This window comes from Arachis hypogaea, chromosome 10, assembly GCF_003086295.3.
Source record: "Arachis hypogaea cultivar Tifrunner chromosome 10, arahy.Tifrunner.gnm2.J5K5, whole genome shotgun sequence".
Classification (NCBI taxonomy): Eukaryota; Viridiplantae; Streptophyta; class Magnoliopsida; order Fabales; family Fabaceae; genus Arachis; species Arachis hypogaea.
In genome coordinates, this window is record NC_092045.1 from 116,447,113 (window position 1) to 116,470,348 (window position 23,236).

Below are 23,236 nucleotides of genomic sequence, written 5' to 3' on the forward strand. Positions count from 1 at the left end.
ACCACTATAAATACCCTGACACCCCTCAGATATCTCTAAGTTCCAATACTCTCCAAATCTGCTTAACTTTTTGCTGACTTAGGTATCGGAGTGTCTTTGCAGGTACCACCCCTCGTTCATTCACATACACAAATCGGACGGCGGCTTCTAGAAGCAAACCAAGTCAGAGACCACCTTCTTTTGGCGTTTGGGCTAATCCTTCAAGCCTAATCCACCTATCGCAGGCTACCTATGTAACATTGGCGCCGTTGCTGGAGACCTGGGGACTCAACCCATGATGGTGGACGACCTAAATAAAGACGGAAACACATCATCCAATTATGAGCAAGAAAACCAAGATGCTGGTAACAATGACAGAGTCATAGTCACTATGCAAGGAGTGACTAACCAGCACAGAGAAGGCCCCTCAAGGGTAAAAGACCTAAAGGGAATCTCTTCTGAGGTGCACAAACCAGGAAAAGTAGGACAGCCCCATGCGACAAGCCTTATGGGATTGCTCCACGGCCGCCAAAGACGACTGGAGCAACTAGAACAGGAACTAAAGCGACAGCGAGAGGCGGAGAAAAACCTAAAAAGAGAGGTAGAGCGACAAAAAGAGTTTGAAGAAAAGCTCCTAAGGCTGGAATTGAATCTACAAGGTCGAAGCTCTCGTAGTGACTGAGAATACTCTCCCTTGAGGGGAGAAGACCCGTTCAATGAGGACATAATGAGGGTAAAAGTTCCAAGGAACTTCAAAAGCTTCGATATGGACCTACACGATGGGACTACTGAATCAAAGCATCACCTGAGCAATTTCAAAAGTCGGATGTACCTGGCCAACGCTTCTGATGTTACTCGCTGTAAGGCCTTTCCAACGACCTTGACAAAGGCAGCAATGAAGTGGTTCGATAGCCTCCTCCCAGGTCGGTTATCAGTTTCAACGACCTCTCGCGAAAGTTCCTCATGCGATTTTCAATCCAGAATGATAAAGTAAAGCACGCACCGAGTCTCCTGGGGGTAAAACAGGAGGTCGGAGAACCTTTGAGGGACTACATGGAAAGGTTCAACAAAGTGTGCCTAAAAATTCAAGACCTGCCTATAGAAGCATTAATTATGGGCCTAGTGAATGGACTCCGAGAAGGCCCCTTCTCCCATTCCATCTCCAAAAGGTATCCGATTTCTCTGGGTGATGTACAAGAGAGAGCCGAGAAGTACATCAACATGGAGAAAAACGCTAGGCTACGAGAACCAAGCTGGCGACTTGGGCACTCTCACATGTCAAAGGAGAAGGAGAGGGAGCCCAAGAAAGAAGAAGAAGTTAGGGCTAAAAAGCCCAGGAGATACCACTCTTACACACCTCTACAAGTTTCCATCGTCGACGTCTACAGAAAAATTTGCCACACCAAAAGACTACCTCCCCCTAGGCCCATCAAGAACAAGAAGGGGGGAAGTGGTAGCGAATATTGTGAGTACCATAAGCTATATGGCCACTCAACAAATGATTGTTACGACCTGAAGAATGTGATAGAAAAGCTTACCAGAAAAAGTCGACTTGACAGATATCTCGTGGAAAGGTCGGACCATCATGGAACCGAGATGAAGAGGACCGAAGAGATCCACCACCACCGACCCCGAAAAGGCACATACATATGATCTCAGGAGGGTTTGCTGGAGGAGGTCTCATAAAGTCATCTCGAAAGAGATAACTGAAGGAAGTCTACCAGGTCGGAAGTGAATCTCCCGATCTCCCAACCATCTCTTTCACCAAAGAAGATGGACAGGGCATTGTTCTCGGACATGATGATCCGGTAGTGATTACCATAATTCTCGCCAATGCCCATTTACACAGAACCCTAGTGGATTTGGGGAGCTCGGCTAACATCCTATTCAAACCAGCATTTGACAAATTGGGATTGGATGAAAAGGAGTTATGGACATACCCTGATACCCTATACGGGTTGGGAGATACACCCATCAAACCACTGGGATTCATACTCCTACATACAACTTTTGGAAAAATGATGAAATCTAATACTATAACCATTGACTTCATAGTAGTTGATGTGGGCTCAGCCTATAACGCTTTAATAAGCAGAACACCCCTAAATCGGCTTAGAGCATTGTATCTATCTCCCATCTTTGCATGAAGTTCCCAACACCAGAGAAAATTGCAACCATCAGGGAAGATCAAAAGTTGGCGAGAGTGTGCTACAATGAAAGCTTAAACATAAGAGAAAAAGGCAAGGAGGTTCACACCATTGAGCTCGGAGGAGTCCGAGTTAAAGAAGAGTTACAACCACAACTTGGGGGAAAAACTGAAGGGGTACAGATCGAGAAGGAGGAAGGAATAAATACCAACATAGGAGCCAACCTGTAAGAAGACTTGAAGCAGAAGCTTACAAGGCTCCTATAAGAAAATTCCGACCTCTTTGCCTGGAAAGCCTCCGACACGCTAGGGATAGATCCCGAGCTCATGTCGCATAAACTGTCGGTATACCCTGGATCATGATTTGTTCAGCAGAGAAGACGGAAGCTCAGACCTGAACGAGCTCAAGTGGTGGAAGAACAAATACAAGCCCTCCTAGAAGTCGACTTTATCAGAGAGGTCAAATACTCGTCTTGGCTGGCAAATGTGGTGCTAGTCAAGAAACAAAACGGCAAGTGGAGGATGTGCTTCGACTACACGGACCTGAACAAGGCGTGTCCGAAAACCCATATCCACTCCCAAATATTGATACCGGTAGTAGATTCCAGCTTGGGATATCAATACTTGTTGTTCATGAATGCATACTCGGGATATAACCAAATTTTGATGTACAAGCCGGATCAAGATAAAACATATTTCATCACGCCTAGGGCAAATTATTGCTATGTGGTTATGCCTTTTGGGTTAAAAAATGCAGGAGCCACATATCAAAGGCTGATGAATAAGGTGTTTGCACTTCACCTTGGGAATCTAATGGAAGTATACGTAGATGATATGTTAATAAAAACCAAGTACGAGGCCGGCCTCTTGACCGATCTCTCGCGAGTCTTCAACACTATAAGGACGCACGGGATGAGATTGAATCCCGCAAAGTATACCTTTGTGTAGAGGCTAGAAAATTTTCAGGGTTCATGCTAACACAAAGGGGGATAGAAGCTAACCCCGATAAGTGTAGAGCAGTACTAGAAATGAAAAGTTTGACTTGTTTGAGGGAGGTTCAACAGCTAAATGGCCGACTTGCAGCTCTCTCCAGGTTCTTGGCAAGATCAGCATTAAGATCCCTACCATTTTTTTCCTTACTAAGAAAATGATGCCAGTTCGAATGGACTTTTGAATGCGAAGAAGCCTTACAATAGTTCAAAAGGTTTTTAAGCCAACCTCCAATTCTAAGCCGATCTAAAGTTGGAGAAGAACTCGTCCTGTATTTGTCCATAGCTGACAAGGCTGTAGCATCAGCCTTAATACGGGAAGATGAGGTCGTGCAGCATCCAGTGTACTTCACCAGCAATGTTCCACAAGGCCCCGAGTTAAGGTACCAAAAACTCGAGAAATTTGCGTATGCCTTAATAGTGGCCTCTCGAAGGCTACGACCTTATTTTCAAGCTCACACAACAAGAGTTCGAACGAACCAACCCATGAAGCAAATTCTTCAAAAAGCAGACATTGTGGACAAAATGGTTCAATGGCTATAGAGCTATCCGAGTTCGACCTCAGGTATAAAACTTGGACGACAATCAAAACTCAATGCCTCACTGACTTCGTGGCAGAATATGCAGGGGATCAAGAAGAGGCAATCATACATAAAGAAAAAAAAATGAGGGTCAGCATCAGCAGCCTTCCCGAAACAAACCCGGTCTTCAGGACCCGGGACTATCAACTCATATTTGGGCTCGTCAACATCAGTGCCACAAATCCTATGGTGGGTGCGGAGGTCAGTAATATAGTTAGTGTCTACTAAAGAATTTTTCTCTAATACTGTATCGTCTACCCATCTCGAAAGGGACTCAGGGATATGGGAAGACATTTTTTCAACAAAGAAGAAGTAGACACAAAAGTGACAAGACCTACAAAGAAAAATGAAAAGGCATAAAGAACAAGGCTTGCCCAAGACAAAGCAACCTTTCTCTAAAAAAGAAAAATCGCTAGACCCATAGGCAAACGCGCGAAGACACTAGCAGTACAAATAGGGAATCGTAAAAATGCAAAAACCTCATTCGACATGTAAAGAAAAGCACAACTTAAATGTCAAAGGATGAAAGAACTAACCTTTATCCGCGAAAGTGAGGAGGAACAGACACGGTGACAACGAAGCACTCCGAGAAGGAAGGCTTAATATTTTTTCTTTTGAGTAAGAAAGAGCAAACAGTGTAGGCAAAAAACTTCAGAAGACGAAAGAAAACAGAGAAAAGATAGGGAAAAGTATTTATAACATGCCAGGGGCATAAAGATAAATTGACGCGGTCATTAAAGAAACGCACCGTTACCAATGTAACTGCTCCCACATGTAAATGCGAAACTCCCAACAGACGTGATGTTTGATTAGACACGATGGTTGAGAAATTCAAATCACGTCGGTTGCAAACCCGAGTTCAATAATCGAATCCAACTCGTAAGCAAAAGAGATCGGACTCGAGTAGGGGCAGTATTCATATCCTGACCCAACACTATGGCTTATGTCTAAATAAACCAAAAGGCCCAAATCCAAAGATTGGCTTTCGCTATCCACCAACCTCCTCAGAAGAGGTCGGATTCAACGCAGACTCCATTCCAGAGAAGTCGGGTTCGAGGGATAGCTGATAGCTTATTCAAATAAGTAACTGTCCTTAAAATCTCTCAACCCACTTCCAGGAGCCATATCTCAACTACCCTAAGATAAAGGGACGGTTATCCACCTTGAAAAGTGGAACTATTACAATGGTGGTTATTGGATTACCACTATAAATATATACCCTGACACCACTTAGGTATTTATCAATTCCAATATTCTCTAAACCTGCTTATCCCTTTGTTGACTTAGGCATCGAAGTGCCTTTGTAGGTACGACCCCCCATTCATTCACATGCACAAATCGGATGGCGGCTCCCAGACGCAAACCAAGTTGGAGACCACCTTCTTTTAGCGTTTGGGCTAATCTTTCAAGCCCAATCCACCTATCTCAGGTTATATTTCATTAATTATTGAAAAATAAAATACAAATATGTCCAAAAACAAGACAGTATAATAAAAGGTGGGGATTTTCCAAAAACACTACACTGAAGGTATTCATCTAACAGTGCGTGGTCGAAAAATGAAGAAAAATAATAAAAAAGAAAGAATGATAAATCAAATACTACCAAAGTATTTTTGGAGAGTATATATGCCTTACTTGTAAAAAAATCCACCAACTTTAGGTTAAAAAAGGAAAAGTATAGGTTACCAATATATTATCTGCCAATTTATTGTCAATAATAATTAATTATTATATTTTAAATACATATATAAAAAGACATATGCATGAAATATATCTATAAAGACACTTCTATTAAACACAGCTATAAAAAATATTTTATTAAATATATTTATAAAAACACTTCCATTAAATACAATCATAAATAAAAGTTGTCAAAATTTGACAGAAATATTGTTGGTAAGGTAATGGCCAACGGGATTGGTTAAAAAAATAGTCTTCAAAAAAGATTATATTTCAGTTTCTTGGAAAAAATTAACACAAAAAGAAAAAACGGGGGAACTAAGTACTAGCAAGTAACGAGTGATTGCCAATTTGCCATGAAGCGCCATGTGTATGGCTTCCAAGCCCAGCCCTCGTCGCTTTCATGAACCCCCTTTTTTCCCCCTTCACTTCCTTTCTCTCTGATTCTTCTCTCTCTCTCTCCCTCCCATAAACCCAAAACGCTTCATTTCAAAGTTCCAATCTTTAGGGCACGCAACAGTGCAACACGGAAATAGAATGAAGCGCGACTACTATGAAATCTCCGACGACGAATGGGACCAACACGAAGAACAGTTCAAGCCCTCACGAATCCTCAAGAGACCCAACTCCACTCCTCCTTCTCCTCCTCCCATCGAGTCCTTCGCTTACAACAACACCAACAACAATTGCCACGACGAGGACGACGATTGCGTTGAAATCACTCGCGCTTCCGCAGCTTTTCCGGATGAATTGGACGATCTGGAGGATGCTGACGTGGATAACAACAATTCCACTGCAGCTGCAGCCCCGAATCGTGGCCGTCGGTTCATCATCGACGATGACGACGAAGATGGCGAGGAAGAGGAAAGTAATCAGAATAGGAATAGGAATGTTGCGGAATTGTATGAAATAGGGTCATCTTCTTCGGAGGAAATTGAGGAAGAAGAGGTTATGGAAGGTGATGTGGTTGGTAGGGCTTTGCACAAGTGCGCAAAGATATCGGCGGAGCTGAAGGGGGAGCTTTTCGGGTCGTCGGTGACTGCATGCGACAGGTATTCTGAAGTGGAGTCTTCTTCAGTGAGGATCGTAACTCAGGTGTGCTTTCAAAGAGACTAAAAAGATGGCACATTGGGTTTTTATTTCTAGGTTTTGGGAATTTTTGTGATATAAAGTTATGTTTTTTATGTTTGTGTGTGTGTGTGTGTGGTTTTGATTTTTGAATAGGACGATGTAGACGTTGCGTGTGGGTATGAGGATGAGGATTCGGATTTTCAACCTCTGCTGAAGCCGTATCAGCTTGTTGGTGTCAACTTCTTGCTTCTACTGTATCGGAAGCGGATTGGAGGAGGTAAGTCGTAGGGTTTTGGAGTGTTCTTTATCGGAAGTATGCATTGCTTTGAAGATGTTTCATTTTTACATTTGTTTAAATTTTTTGCATGATGCTTGTCTCAAAGGGGATGATTGGTTGCATGAGGGGGGAATGCATGTAGAAATCTTGACGATTTTGAAGGTTTTGTCTTGATCTTCTTTTTTCTATCCAAAAAGACAAAAGAAGAAAGGTTTTGTGATGATTAATCATTTTATTCTATCTTATTGTATTGTAAAACTGTAAAACATACTAATTTAAGAATATAATTTGTTAAAAATAAATAATTTATCCCTGTTCTCTTTTCCTCCAAAACCTCATCATAATAAAATTTTGCCCCTTGTTTCCCTATTTGTTCTTATTGGACATCAATTATGTAATGTCTGGTGACTTGTTTCATCTCATCTTGTCCAAAATTTAAGTTATTTTATTTGCTTTTATGTTTCTTATGGTAATTATGCCATGAGTTTGTGCATTAGAGATTATTTGCTGATTGTGATGAGTCTCATTCTTAACATTTGATTTTCATGTATGGCACAGCCATATTGGCAGATGAAATGGGGCTGGGCAAAACTGTTCAGGTATGTTCTTGTCCATTTGGTTTGATTATGCCTTCAGTTTTATTTTTAATCATTGACTTATTTGAGTAAAACCTGTTATTGTCTACCAGGCCATTACATATTTAACTTTGTTGAATCACTTGCATAATGATCCTGGTCCACATCTCATAGTATGTCCTGCTTCTGTTTTGGAAAACTGGGAAAGGGAACTAAAGAAGTGGTGCCCATCAGTTTCTACTCTTCAATACCATGGGGCTGGACGAACAGCATATTGCAAGGAGTTGAACTCCCTCTCGAAGGCAGGGTTGCCTCCTCCATTTAATGTTCTTCTTGTGTGTTATTCACTTTTTGAACGGCACAGGTTCGTTTGTCTACACAGAGATGCCATTTCTACAAAATATTCCGGTGTTAACTACATGTTTATAATTTATATTCACTCTAGTCCACAGCAGAAAGATGATCGTAAAATATTGAAGCGCTGGAGGTGGAGCTGCGTGCTGATGGATGAAGCTCATGCTTTGAAGGACAAAAATAGCTTTAGGTGGAAAAATTTGATGGCTGTTGCACGGAATGCAAACCAACGATTGATGTTGACTGGGACACCACTTCAGAACGATTTACATGTACGCATTCTGTTTAATTGAATGTCATTGCCAAAGTCTTGTCTTTTGATTTTCTGTCCATTTAACTGTTTCGTGTTACTGAACAAAACAATCCTTTGGATACATTAAGAGCATTATATGTTCATTAAATTAGATTTAAGAGAGGAAAGTATGGAAGGGGAATGTTTAGTATATACCTTTCCTTTTCTTGGAGGTTGTGTTAGAAAGGGGAAATAAATGGCATTGCTTCTTAAAGCCTCTGTGACCTAGTTATATTCCAAACATCTCAAAATCAGAGGTTTTAGGGTGATTAAGAAAATATTTTGATACGGTTTTATCCTTGTTCTTGTCTTTATGTCTTAATGAATTTTATTTTAATTCTCTTCTTTTATAAAAAAAGAATCCCAATTCGTATAGCAGAAACTTATCTCCAATTTGTAACATCTTAAAATAAATTCTTTTATCCCAGAATCTGTGCTTACTATGTAAAAACACTCAAAACATTGCAATGCCTTTGAATGTCAGCTAAGTAAACCCCATTAAAATGACCATGTGCTGAGCACCAAAGGGAAGCCAAACATTAACCTTATCTCAATGAAATCAATAGTCAGAAAGGAATAATTAAGGATCCTAGAATTCTTTTCCAACCACGAACCGAGCCAGAGTAGTTGGTCTTTGGTAATAGGGCCTGAATGCTGGTGGGAAACTAGAAGTTTATAGGCCACATAATGCAAACTTCCATGAAATGTATTGTGCGATGAGCACAGGATAAGTTATATTTCTAGTTTCTAAACCGAAAAGTGTACTTTGGTGCATTTGGTTGGAGCGTGCAACTCTTTTATTTGGACAAGCACCCTAATTGGTATTTTGCTAGCTAAAGATATATAAAATAATTTTTTTGCTGAAGTAAGTATGAATTTATGCAGGAGTTATGGTCGTTGTTGGAGTTTATGATGCCTGATATTTTTGCTACTGAAGGTGTTGACTTAAAAAAGCTGCTCAATCCAGACAATAGAGATTTAATCGGTCGTATGAAGTCTATATTGGGGCCATTTATTTTGCGGCGTTTGAAATCTGATGTGATGCAGCAGCTTGTTCCTAAAATACAGAAGGTATGTAATATGGTGCTAGAGATTAAAAGAACAAACTGTATTAGTGCTACCATCCAAGACATTGAGATCCCTCTGCTATTGATATTTAACGCATTTATCTGTTAAATGGAGAAAAATTTAAACTCATATAGTAAAATATAGAAATAGAAAGAAAATAAAGATTCGAAAAACCTTATTGATTTACCCATATTCATGTTCACATCACTACTAGGGTCTATGTATATCTCACCCACCATGCTTATTTCACTGAGTTTTAATTTTTTTTTTTACCAATATAACCTTGATTTTATGGTATGTTTGTCATGTAATGCAAAGTTTAATCAGGCTAATATTGTTATTGCAGGTTGAATATGTTGTAATGGAAAAGCAACAGGAAAATGCTTATAAGGAAGCCATTGAGGAGTATCGTGCTGTCTCACAAGCTCGGATAGCCAAGTGCTCTGAGCTCAACACCAAATCTGTTCTTGAAGCTCTTCCACGCCGACAAATAAATAACTACTTTGTTCAGTTCAGAAAGGTTCTAGATTACATTTTATTTTTTGAGTTATAATATAGACAGTTAACTTTTGACATTAATATAGCATTCTATTTATTTATTTCTGTACTATCGTTCCAGATTGCTAACCATCCCTTGCTGATACGAAGAATCTATAATGATGACGACGTCATTCGCTTTGCTAGGAAGTTGCATCCAATAGGTGCTTTTGGTTTTGAATGTACTTTAGACAGAGTTATAGAGGAACTTAAAAGTTACAACGACTTCTCTATTCACCGGGTAAATCTTCTACCAAGGGCATGCATTTCCTCACTTTGCTAGCATCTTCAAGTGTTTGTTTCATACTATTTACAAGAAAATCTAACCACGTTAGATCAACCCCAATTTAGTTCGTATGATCAACTTTGGAGCATGGGCCACAAAAGTGGCAAACAGTGCATAACTACTTATAGTAAGGAGGCTTGATCTATTCGGATCATAAAAGGTGCATGCCACTTATCTGTAATAGATTCACAAGAGAGAAAGAGCCACTAATAGCCTCTTGATTATCCAAGAGAAGGAGACACAATATAATTAGTAATTTATTATATCTGAATCCTAAACTCTCTCAAATCAATACCTATATCTATTGTTTTGCCGACATTTTAACTAGAGCCTTGATTGATCTCCCTGACATTACCAGACTACTTTATGTGGGTTATGGTTTCTTCTAATCTTTTCTTAACTATTCTTTTATCCACCACAACTCATTGTCTTGACTGCTGCCTAACATTCTCTGTCATCATTTTCACCTGAGTAGTGCTGGTCAGTTCCTTGTGAACTCTGGCTATCAATATGTGTTGCACAAACATTTGTGGAAACAAGTTTGGCCTACAAGATGATTGTGCCTAATGCCTGTGCTTTTTGTCTAAACGAAAGGAAGTTTATGCTAAATGATTGCATATGATTGGTTTTATTTGTTTACAAGCTTTTACATGATGTTAACTAACAAGTTTCATTTTTTTCCTTTTTGGTTGTTTCTGTTTCTTTTGTTGTGCTAGTTTAAATTTCAAGCTGTAAATTTCTTATTTGCAGCTTTTACTTCACTACGGTGTCAATGATAGAAAAGGGATACTTTCCGAAAACCATGTTATGCTTTCTGCAAAATGTGGGGTATGATTCTTCATTTCTTTAGGAGTCTGTATTTTTTATAATCTCCAACTATACATGGCTGGCATAGTTGTCTGCTGAAGTTGAGCAACACTCTGGATAATGTAGGCCTTGGCAGAGCTTCTTCCTTCACTAAAGAAGGAGGGTCATCGTGTCTTGATCTTTAGTCAATGGACGTCAATGCTTGACATATTGGAGTGGACCTTAGATGTCATTGGATTGACCTACAAACGACTTGATGGAAGGTACTGCTACTTTTGGCATTTAAACTTTTTCTGTGATATAATATTAGGTGTTTTTTGGCTTGCGTTGTGGAATATTTTGTTTGTGACTTAAAATAAATGCAAATTAAGAAAATAATTGATCAGAATGAGGATGCATGCAATCTAGTATTTTCTTTTTGTAGTTTAATGTTATGTGAAAGAAGTGTTGTTGTAAAAGCGTTGAAATGGAATGAATATTTGGATTATAAGTGGAATGATGGATTTGGTGGAAACAGATACTTAATAAGTGCCATTTCCTGTTTGTTACGATATGTTTTGTTTTTGGTTTTGTTTTTTTCTTTTGGGCTACATATATCTTTAAGTGGTGATCGGTTTCATGGCAGCAATGAAGCTTGTGCTATTATTTGAAATGAAACATCCATCACTGCTGTAGTTATTGTCTATAAATGTTGTGTGCATGACTGTATGTACATGTCATAAATATTTTTCTATTTTCTTGTTTTATTTTTTAAAATTCAGAAAGCAGTTTAGAAGCTGTTTCTGCTTCGGTTTATACTTTTTTTTTTTCTTTTTTGGTCGTCTCTTCTTGTTTCTATACTTGTTTAATGTTTGGTAGTAGGATATGAAAATAACCGGCTGAGTGGTGCAAACTAGGAAGTACTATTTGTCACATCTTCAGCAGTCAATATAAAGAAAGAACTGAGTCATGCACTAGTGTGTGTGCATTTTGGCTAGCATTGCTCCCTCAAAGAATCTATAAAATCTATAACTGGCCTCTATTTTAATTTTTATTAGAAGGAGGAATTTCATTAAGATCAAGAGAAAAATAATAAAAAATAGTGGATAAGAGCAAAACAACCAAGAGAGTTAGCTATAAGCATAGGTTTCCAATCTCTCAACATGTCTGAGAAGGGAAGCTCTTTCTTTATAAAGATCACGTGTTTTATATAGCAAATAGAAGCCATACGTACAATCATTTACAACCACATTCAACTCTTGGTATTGTAAACTATCCTTTGCTACAACTCTATGGATCACAAAGTTGCCTAGGGAATATTATGTTTTATTCCTTCCAGATAAACCAAAGGGCTTTCCTTGCTTCAAATTTTGTAGTAGTTCAAACTATGCCAATTTTATTATCCTTTTGAATCTGGACTGATGGAGAGTAAACTCGCTATAATATATTGTTTGTCTGAAATTGGGCTATGTTTCCCATGTCACATTAATGGTAGAACTCCATGTGTCATATTAATCCTAAAGTTTCTCAGAGTTGGTCGTGCTCCTTTTCATATATTACTACTATATTAGGTTCATCTAATGAGAGACCAAATGAATGTTTAATTGTTTCTTCATCTCTCTCCACTGATTCTGAAGAGGTGTGTGCAATGTGCATGATTGTCAAACTAACCAAATGCTGCGTTCCCTTTATTCATTTAAAATTCTATGTTTTGATTGCCAGTACACAGGTGGCTGAAAGGCAAACGATAGTTGATACATTCAACAACAATACTTCCATTTTTGCATGCTTGCTATCGACAAGAGCCGGAGGACAAGGTTTGAACTTAACGGGAGCTGACACAGTTGTAATTCATGACATGGATTTTAACCCACAGATTGATAGACAAGCAGAAGATCGTTGTCATAGAATTGGTCAAACGAAGCCTGTAACCATATACCGGTATGTGTCCGTTATCTCATTCCTTCACTCTCATCATTGATGAAATTACTAAAAGTCTAAAACCCCTAAATTATTTGATGGGTCTACTGGTATGTATTCTCATTATGAACTCTCTTGCAGGTTGGTAACTAGGGGAACAGTTGATGAAAATGTATACGAGATCGCGAAGAGAAAGTTGGTACTCGATGCTGCCGTCCTCGAGTCCATGGAGGAGGTTAGTGAAGGCGACATGCCTGAGAAAACCATGGGAGAGATATTATCTGCAATTTTGTTGAGTTAAAATGTTGAGCTTAAGAAAAGTTTTAAGCATAATTTACCATAACCCCAAGTATTTTTCTTTTGACTCTAGTCCTTTTTTTAATTAAATATTCTCCATTAAGTGCCCTTCTTGTATTATCCTTTTGAAGGGTTGGGAGAAACGGGTATTACCTGCCCTACAAATTGGTAAGAATGGCATGCAGTTGTACATGTGCCTTAATATCCATATACTAGTGACTAGACAGTAGTGAAGGTGAATTATCTTAGTCTTAGTATCAATATGACAATGATTAGAAAGTCATGGTAGAAATTAGCAGATATGTTACACATTTCTCCTAGAGCCATAATGATGAAAGCTTTATGTTGCATTTCATATATTTTACACACCCTTCTCCTGGTATATCTCTTAAGACAATTATTAATATGTTACATCTGTAATATAAGTTCAACTTAGTTTACTGCATTAGTCCTGTTGAGTTATGTGGACAAGATGTGATAAGTTTCTCTTGTAATCTAGTTAGATATTTGTTCCTTTTCACAAGTGAGTTAATTTACATGTTCAATTTGGTTTGCTCAATATTTTTCACGTTTTGCTCAGTTTTTTTTCTCCAGCCTTTTGTCCCTCTTTGCATAAGTTATTCAATATGGGGGCAGTGAATATTGTCCTTTCAAAAGCCTAGGGAATATTCTTCATTTTGAATTTAGTTTACCTTCTACATCGAATTGGAAAAAAAAAAATAAGAGTAAAAAACCCAAGGCGAAATTGCTTCTTCAAAAAGTGCAATTGGATGGTATGGTGCGAAGCTTTAACTCGAAGCACTTTCCTTATATAACATTCACATTAGAGTCCAAGAATTTCTCACACAATACACAAAGCTACAAAATTATCACTAAACCTACCTACTTGTAATTGTAGGATGGTACTTCATTATATTCTTCCATCATTTGTGAACCTAGTATATCTTTTTGCTTTACATCTCAATAAAATGAAGGTTTTAAGTACTCTAAAGTCAAACCCTTAAAGATTTGCTCAAGAGATTTATATTTATATACTTATTTATATATAATAAAATCAAGTTGCGTTGGTTTAGTGGTTAGTTCATTAGTCATCTTAAACAAATATTAGATGTTTAAATTCTGTCTTGTGTATGCATTAATTTATTAGTTTGTGACAAACCATTAGACGAAATTTTGATCTATAATTGATTAATCCTTAGTCTGTCTAGTTGGAAAATACCGTAGAAAATCATAAGTATATATAATAAATAAATAAATCATAAAAATTCATAGTCGTTGCATATTTGTATTATCATGTCTGTAGGCAACACAATCATACAACCTAAGTACTTAGTTTGGGTTTTGGCATAAAAGGTGGCTCATAAAGTCAAATAAAACCAAAAGACTAAGCAAGGGAAAATCAAGAAGCAAACCATTGAATGAGGACAAGTTACGAAAGAAAGAGGAAGGCAGCCAAAGGCTGTAAATTTGTTATATCATTCATTTTTGTTAAAGTTCCTTCTCTTTGCAACAAGCTAATTAACATCAATATCAATCAATAATATAAGATTTATCAACGTGGTAACTATTTTAAGAAGAAATGTTAGGTAATCAACACACTACCAGAGAACAGTCCATTATAGACAGATTTATCGACGTATTCTTCTATCTTTACTGATGGATTTTCTCACAAAAAATCCACAAAAATTAGGATTAAAAATTTGACAAGGTTACCAAGTTACCAAGTGTGTGCTTGGATTGTGGAGTTCGAATAAAAGTGACTTTATAGAATTAATTTTGGCCAGAAATGAGTTTGTGTCAACATGATTTATATTTGACACCTTTATACTAAAATTGATTTTGATAAAATAAATATTGTTTGGATAATATTAGTTAAAATCACTTTTAGATAAATAATTGCTAAAAAAGACATGACATTAAATTATAATGTTATTTTTTTATACTTTTTTTACATGTTTTTATACCGTATATTTTTAGTATTGTTAGTATTTTTTGATAGAGAATTGCCAAATATAAATTATGTTAACACAAACTTACTTCTGACAAAAATCAATTCTATAAAATCACTTTTATTCAAACTCCAATTTAACAAATCACAATCCAAACATACAAACTACCAATAGATTTTCCGTTGGTAATTCTCCAACAGAATTTTCTATGGATTTTACATTAGTAATGTGGACTTTAAAAAGGGAGGAACTTTTTTTGTCTTGTATTTAAATCAACACTAGGTGAATCTCTTCTTGTACGCTAAAAAAAATGGTCATCTAACATTCTTATACATATATCTCAATAATTCGTTTTAAATTTGATTCCCAAAATAGAAAAAGAAATCTTTGCTAGAGACCCATTCTTCATGAAATTTCTAAATAATTAGTATATGATCCGAATACAAGAAAAAATAATAATAATAAAAGTAAGAAAAAAGGTGGGGGGCTTGGGGGTTGGTGATGCAATGCTAAGGAACACAGCGCTCCTGTTTAAGTGGTGGTGGCGGTTTTCAAAGGAGGATTGCCCGCTGTGGAAGAAAATTGTTTGTTCGTGTAACAAGTTGAACCCGAATGTAACGTTGGCAACTCAGCCTTTACAAGTAAAAGGAGGGCCTTGGAGGGACATCTGTCAGCTGAATATAAAAGAACCGTGGATTCGGGATAAAATGGTAAGTGGACTGGCAATGGAAATAGGCAATGGTATGCAAACCCGATTTTGGGAAGATAACTGGATTCAAGGGGGTGTTCTCAAAGGGAGTTATCCGAGACTATACTCTATCTCAAGCCAGCAAGGACTTCTAATTGGGGACTGTGGCTTTTGGGATGGGCTTGATTGGATTTGGAATTTCCAATGGAGGAGGGAGTTGTTCCAATGGGAGCTAGAACTTGTCAATCAGCTGCATGAGAGGTTAAGGCCAGTGAAGTTGTCATCAGGTCGGGAGGACAGCGTGGTCTGGAAGTTTGACAATAAAGGTGTTTTCTCTACTCGTTCTGTGATACAGGCTATACAAGCGGAGACTCTTTCGGCTGAAATAACGAGTTATAGTTTCACGAGCTCCGTTTGGAAAGGTTTTGTTCCTCCGAGGATTGAGCTATTTGGGTGGTTTGTGCTAGTTGATCGAGTTAACACCAAGGAGCGGCTGGGTAAAATAGGAGACAACATTCTGGGAGATAGTTTGTGTGTAATGTGTACTAAGGAATTAGAATCTGCTGAGCATTTATTCCTTAGGTGTGAGGTAGCTTGGCAGGTGTGGTGTAAGTGGTTGAGGTCACTAGGTAGAGAGTGGGTGATCCCTGGAACCATTAGGGAAATGTTTGAAAGCTGGCATGGCTTGCATAATAGACAACAAGGGCAGCAGATGTGGATGACAGTGTTCTTTGCAGTTATTTGGAACATCTGGTTGGAACGGAATGCACGAATCTTTAAGAATACAAGAGCAAGCCTGGAGGTAATCCACACAAAGACGGTGATGAGCTATACAGAATGGCGTGGTGGTGATTCTGGGGGAGGCTGTTGATAGGTCTGGGATGTTAGGTATTGGTTTGGTTGGTAGCTAGTTGTGTGTCTTCTTCTTTATTTTATGCTCACTTTAATGTGTTGAGCTTTCTATGTTTCAAAAAAAAAACTACTCTCACCAATCAATGATCATCATGAATGCATAACCCTAATCATCATTGCATAATAATAGGCCGTAAGCAATAATCCAAATTGCAAACTAATCAATCAAGTCCAAAAAGTAGGAAGTTTACTTGGTGAAATAATATCCAATAATTAATGAAAAAGTTTGCGTTCTTTCTTTTTCTCACTAACAGTACTTCTAACAGGGACTATACTAACAAGTAAAAAGTACCCTTAACCATCAATGATACACAAACTCATAGATTTCATGTCAATAATATAGATATTCAATTTTAACCCTTTTTTAAATTGAAATTTAGATATATATAAATCTAAAGATCTAGTGTTTATATATTGAGTATTGACACCAAATGCACCAAGTTAATTAAAATAGAAAGAGAAAAAAAAATAAAATGTAATATTTAATTTTAAGACTAGATTAGTTATTTGAATCCCTTGAATATATTATATATAGTTCTAAAAAAAACCTTTTGATATCAACTTAATATCTAAAGCTATTTTTTTTATATTATTTACTTTCTAGCTAAAACAGTAATTTTTAATAATAATAAGTTTAATCACAAATGATACACCTGACTTCATTTTGAATCCTAAACAATAATATATTATTTTACATCAATAATTAACTTAATACTATTATAGAACATAAAGAATCAATCATGCATAGATCTCACATAATTCTTTTACAGACCAAAAAGTATGTTCATATGTATTTTTAAAACTTAAATCCATGTCAAATATCTTTCTGGGAGTCATCAATAAATGACATCAAACATATCTTTTAGCCAATAAATTAAACTTATGAAAATTTTGTTTTTCAAAAAGACCAAACTAATAATATCATGTGTGCATCTTTCTAGGAATAAAAAAAATAGGTATAGTTTTTATCTTATTATTATTCCACATATCTGATATTTTGCAAAGTCATGTCTTTGACACTCATCACATGATGACTTAACAAATTATATTCCTTACAATGTTTTGTCAATATATGCCAATAAACCATTTGTCCATTCAAACACTATTTTCATTCTGTCCAGCTTGGTGAGCTCCACATAATAGCTCAAATACTGTTGTCATGCACTTAGCCTATTGTCCTAATAGCTACCCATATTCTTCACTAAAATGCCACTCTAATATGTATCACCTGACTTTCTAATAGTTCTCCTCAAATTATTTCCTTAAAAAATTTAAATTAATAAAAAAACATAAAAATAATTATATCTTTAATATGTTCTCTCAATCAATAAATTTTTTTGAGTTTGTTTAAATTTTTTTATATATATTTTTTATTTTGTTAGAATATAATTAGAATCAATTAGCATTATTTAACATATTTAAATATTTATTATAGGATATTACGTTTTTATTATTTCGATTCTTTTAACACCTATAAATACCTTTCTATATTGTATTATTTCAGACAACTTGAAATCTTGAATAGACAACTTGAATACACTCAATAATACAGAATTCCTTTTCTCCATTTTAGTTTCTTGTGGTATCCTCCTTGAAGAGGATAAGTTGTTTTTCTTGTGGTAAAATCACCAAAGTTTTTGCCTTTTCTTTTCTATGCTATTTTTATTTCCCTTTTATCACTCATTTGATACTTTTTCACCTCACGACTAGTCTGTTTTCTCTGTCTTGTGTTTTTTCGAGTCGAATGATCAAACACCATTGTCATCTGCTGTTTACCTATTCTCATGAAGAAATTATATAGTTTTCGCTCTCTTCCGACAGTTCCGTTTGTGTTCTCTCGTGGCAGTTCTGTCTGTGTTCTCTCGTGGCAGTTTCATCTGCGTTCTCTCGTGGCAGTTTCGTCTGCGCTCTCTTCAGACAAGCGGCAGTTCCGTCTGCGCGCTTCAACTAAGCGGCAATTCCATCTGCGCTTCCTTTCGGTAGTTCCCTCTGCACCTGTTTTTTTTAGCTTATGTAGTTTTTTTTATTTCGTTGTTTTAAATATGTTTCAAATTCAAGTTGTCACTTGAGTTTGAGGGGAGATGTTAGAATATAATTAGGATCAATTAGAATCAATTAGCATTATTTAGCATATCTGAATATTTATTATAGGATATGTGTCTTTATTATTTCAATTCTCTTAGTACATATAAATACCCTTTTATATTGTATTATTCCGGACAACTTAAAATCTTAAATAGACAACTTGAATACACTTAATAATACACAATTCCTTTCTTCCAGTTTAATTTTTTGTTTCTAACATGTCTTATATTTTTTTTTTTCATTCACTTAATATTAAATTTTAGATTATTCGGATATAAAAGTTCTGATAGTGTATTATATTCTAAAAAAAAATATGAGAAGATTATTGTAATTTATTATTTTTAATTATTACTTTTAACCATCAATCTAATTCTTTTAGTTTAGTAATCTAAAAAATATTTTAACCCATCTTTTTAAATATTAGTGATTAATTAATAACCAACAATAATATATTCTGATGATCCTCTATTCTTCTATTCTAAAACTCCATGACCTACCCATATTCTTCACTAAAATGCAATATACATATACCATTTAAAGTAGTTGTCAAAAATAGTTGTTACATTAGAATGAGTTGTTGGTTAGCATTTTTATTATTAGAAAAATAATAACAAAGGGTAAATGATTTTTTCTTTTCATTTTTCTGGCGTGTTAGTTAGGTTTTTATTATTTAAAATAATTTAAGCTCATGACCCATAATCATAGAAATTAAATAATATTAAGTTTTAATCTTAAGCTCATGAATCTTAAAAATGACATGATTTTAATCTTCTCCCACTTCTCAACATTTTTTTATGACTAAAAGCCTGAATTTAATATTGCTTCTATTTTCTATCAGGCAGTGATGGTGGAGGGTGCTGATCTGGTGATTGAGAACGACAATATTTGTACCAACAAAAATATTCTCATACATACTCAAGTGCTGAAGAATCAAATTTGGTTCCTTCAAGGACTATTTCTTTCCAATACTTTAGTTACCTAATTATAATTCTGTTTTGTGTTTATATAATAATAATAATAATAATAATAATAATAATAATAATAATAATAATAATAATAATAATAATAATAATACAAACTTTGGTGATATAATTTAGTAAAATTTCAAATATACTAAAATATTGATGTTTTAGTGATTTTAGTCGTTGATCTAATAATATATGTATTTCATGATTGATATTAATGGTTAAAAACTTAAAATCACTAAAGCACTACTAGTTTTGAAATATTTAAATTTTTTTTCATAATTTAATTTACAATAAATACAAGTATGGATAATAAATAAAGAAAGATTCTTTTACGACAAAGTCTGAATTCGGCGATCCCTAAGTAACCTAAATTGGCCCCAATAGTATCCAATTGAATACACACACACATTGATATAAGAAAATAATAGGAATGTATTTGTTTTGTGCTTTACTCTAAAAAAGGAATGTTGCTAGTTTGCTATATAGCTTAGTCATAGTTGTTATGTACATACTCATGCACATGTATATGGTTATGTTTATCAATAATTAATACATATATATATAGAAGCCACTCAGATAAAGACGTCTAAAACATCTTCTTTTAAAGATATTTTTTAGTAATTAAAATTTAATACATATAATCGATTAAATCATGTTATTTTTATCAAAATTAGGCTAGACAAATTGATTCGACTGAAAAAATAGTAAATCAAATCTTGAACTGGTCTGAATTAATATTATTTTTTATAAAAAATAACTAAAATACTTCTATTATATAAATATATATGTGTGTGTTAAATAACACGATTTAATCGATTATATGTGTTAAATTTTAATTATTAAAAAATATCTTAAAAAAAGACGTTTTATGCGTCTTTATTTAAATGATTCTCTGGGTAAAAACTTAGGTGAAATCGAATTCACGTAAAGTTGATAGTTAAGAGTCGTTAGATAATTTAACTGATTTGACTAAATTTTTATCTAACTATTTTTAACTATAAACTTTACGTGAAACCGACTTCGTCTGAATTTTCACCGTATATATACCTACGATAAGATTCTTGTTGACGAAGAGAGTGTAGATGAATTAGAGTAATAAGAGTATTTCCATTTGAAAGGGAAGCCACATAGAGAAGAGAAAAGAAAAAGGGTCCACACACCACACCCATCTCTCACTCTCAATTCATAGAGAGGGGGACCCCATTTGTTCATATCATGTGTCCTTCCAATGTCAATATCATCACTCTTCTTCACTCTCCTACAACAGGCAATTCACATGTCTCCATGTGTCTTTAATTAATTTCTTTTTTCTCTATTAATTAATCTCTAATTATCTCTATCACTTGTTATTCCTTTGCTCTTCTAATTACTAATGTTCATGATGAGAATAGAGATTAAATAAGTTTTTTATATATGTGCCACTATAGACCCCACTAGCTTAGCTTAATTGTTCCGTCCTCACATATACAAGTATCTTTCCTTTTTTGGGTCCATTATATTATTCTTGCATTGTGTTCATGTACAAGCTATTCATATAAGATAAGCTTCATGCATAATGTAATTAAGTTTATTTGTGCAGTTTTCAAAAATGCTACGTGCAAATGAAAAATTAACTATGTATTTGTGTGTGAATATATATTATTTAATTTATTTTTATAATAATATATATTTTGCATATATATTTTATATTAATAATTATTTTTTATATATACCTAATATTATTGTTATTGTTTAATCGATAATATTAGAGAAATAAAAAAATAATAAAAATGTATTTTATTTAATCATTAATAAATAATATTAAATAAGATAAATTTTAATTTTTTTTATTAATTTTTTTTGTTGTTTAACATTTTCGTCATTTTACATTAGTCTCTTTATCTATATTGTGCTAATAAAAATTGGACAAAAAATCACATTTAATTAAATTATTATTTAATAATTTTTAACTATCAATTTTATATATAAAAATAATTGTACGTAAATTTTCACCTAAAACTAGACCGATGCTAATAAGGGAATAGTAAGCAAAGTGATAAACTCATTTTAATTGGAGTGAAATTAATGCAATTCAATTATAAACGACTCTAAGAAAAACTGTGTTTTGAGGGTTCACTTAGTTGAGATTTGACTAAATTTTATCTGTATACTTAGTACTACTTATTATATATATTGACACTATTTTTGTTAATTAAAAAATAGTCAAAAGGTCTAAGTCCCACATTACGAATAAACTCACATGAAACTTAGCCACCTTTAAATAAACGACTGTGTTTGAAAATTTGTTGAGTCTTGAATAATGTTATATATGACAGGTTTGAGAACAATTGAAATGTCATAAATGATAGTGTTACTCATGTTTCCAACAAAGATAATGATATAGTTCTTGATATATACTGAAATTAATTCAAATCATCCAACGACTTTTAGATATTAACTTCACATAAAATCGAGTGCACTTCAGTTTTCACTCTTTTTTAATCATCATGTTGTTTAATATTTACATTTACCAATAATTTCTCGTATTATATACTGAAAGGAGTTAAGGTATATGAAGCAAGGAGGCCACTCCAATGGCTTCATGATCCGATATCTTGACGCAATGACGCGTCATATGCGTTGCCTTTACAACACTTTGATGTAATTTGAGAATCAAATCAAAGTATGCCACCTCATCTAACATATCTCTTTTTTATATAAATTTATTGCAAAACTACCATTGTATTCTTATTGTAGGTTATTATAAGTACAATACACACATTTTTGAAATAATATACAATTCTCTATTATAATTTTAGACAGAAGTTAACAAGAGATTCTTTTCATAATTCTTATATAATTTTGTCAATTATATACACTAAAATTAATAAAAACATATATTAAAATAGGTAAAAACTTATGTACAATTGACTTCACGTGAAGTTGATAACTGAGAGTCATTAAATAAAAATTTAATCAAATCAATCAAATAATCTAACGGCTCCCAACTATCAACTTCATATGAAGTCGACTGCACCTGAGTTTCTACCATTAAAATAAATTAAATTATATATTTATATAAAAATATATAATAATTAATTGTGATGTATAAATAATATTTTAATTTTCAACATATAAATTATAATTTTTGTACTGATAACTTTAGTAGATTAAATTCTTTTACTATGAAAGCAACTACAAATTTCTTCATTGTATTTGAGAATCCATAAATCAAAGAAAAATTTTACACCAAGAAAAGAAATCAATGAAAAATTCCCTCTTGTGTTATTGCTTTAGCTTGTCCTTCATATTTTTCCTATTTAATCTTCTACTCATCACTAATCACTTCCATATATATCTTCTCAAGTATTGTTGCACCACATATTATTGAATATTGAAAACTTGATTATATTTAACGATTCCCTTACAAACTGAAGTAGTTTAATTTAGCTTAATAATAAAAAAAAGTGATTAATAATTCACCTTAATGCGACAAATTGTAGTTTGAAATTTTCTTTATTTGATACTCCCTTGTTTATTATTTTCTAGCTTCTCCAAATTTTTGTGAAATAAATCTGAAGAAAAATATGAGAACATCCATTTCAAAGTAGTTAGCCTCATATATATGAACATACAGGATTACATTCGATGAGAAAATACATATAGAAAAAGATAAAAAGCTTATCCATGGTTGGTCAACTTATATATTTAGATGATTAAAGTAGGTTTTTTTTTTTCTTTTGTTGAGGTTCTGAATTTCATGCATCTTGTTATTTGACACCTTAGACACATAATAAGACTACAAGATATGTTTAAA

At 34.5% G+C, this 23,236-nt stretch overlaps 1 protein-coding gene across 2 annotated transcripts; it reads left to right on the top strand.

The window, feature by feature from the left end:
- Window positions 1-5,668: 5,668 nt before the first annotated feature.
- On the top strand, window positions 5,669-13,397 carry LOC112717101 (protein CHROMATIN REMODELING 19). Of its 2 annotated transcripts, XM_025769200.3 has the most exons (12): window positions 5,669-6,470; window positions 6,600-6,723; window positions 7,282-7,322; window positions 7,412-7,662; window positions 7,744-7,924; window positions 8,830-9,015; window positions 9,359-9,532; window positions 9,632-9,790; window positions 10,586-10,663; window positions 10,769-10,905; window positions 12,344-12,562; window positions 12,683-13,397. In XM_025769200.3, exons 1-12 carry the CDS (start codon window positions 5,913-5,915, stop codon window positions 12,840-12,842), a joined length of 2,268 nt encoding a protein of 755 aa, XP_025624985.1. In that variant the 5' UTR covers window positions 5,669-5,912; the 3' UTR covers window positions 12,843-13,397. The 2 variants fall into 2 exon arrangements, with proteins under 2 accessions (XP_025624985.1, XP_025624984.1); XM_025769199.3 differs by having other exon boundaries at window positions 5,712-6,470; window positions 7,412-7,924.
- The last annotated feature ends 9,839 nt before the right edge of the window (window positions 13,398-23,236 follow it).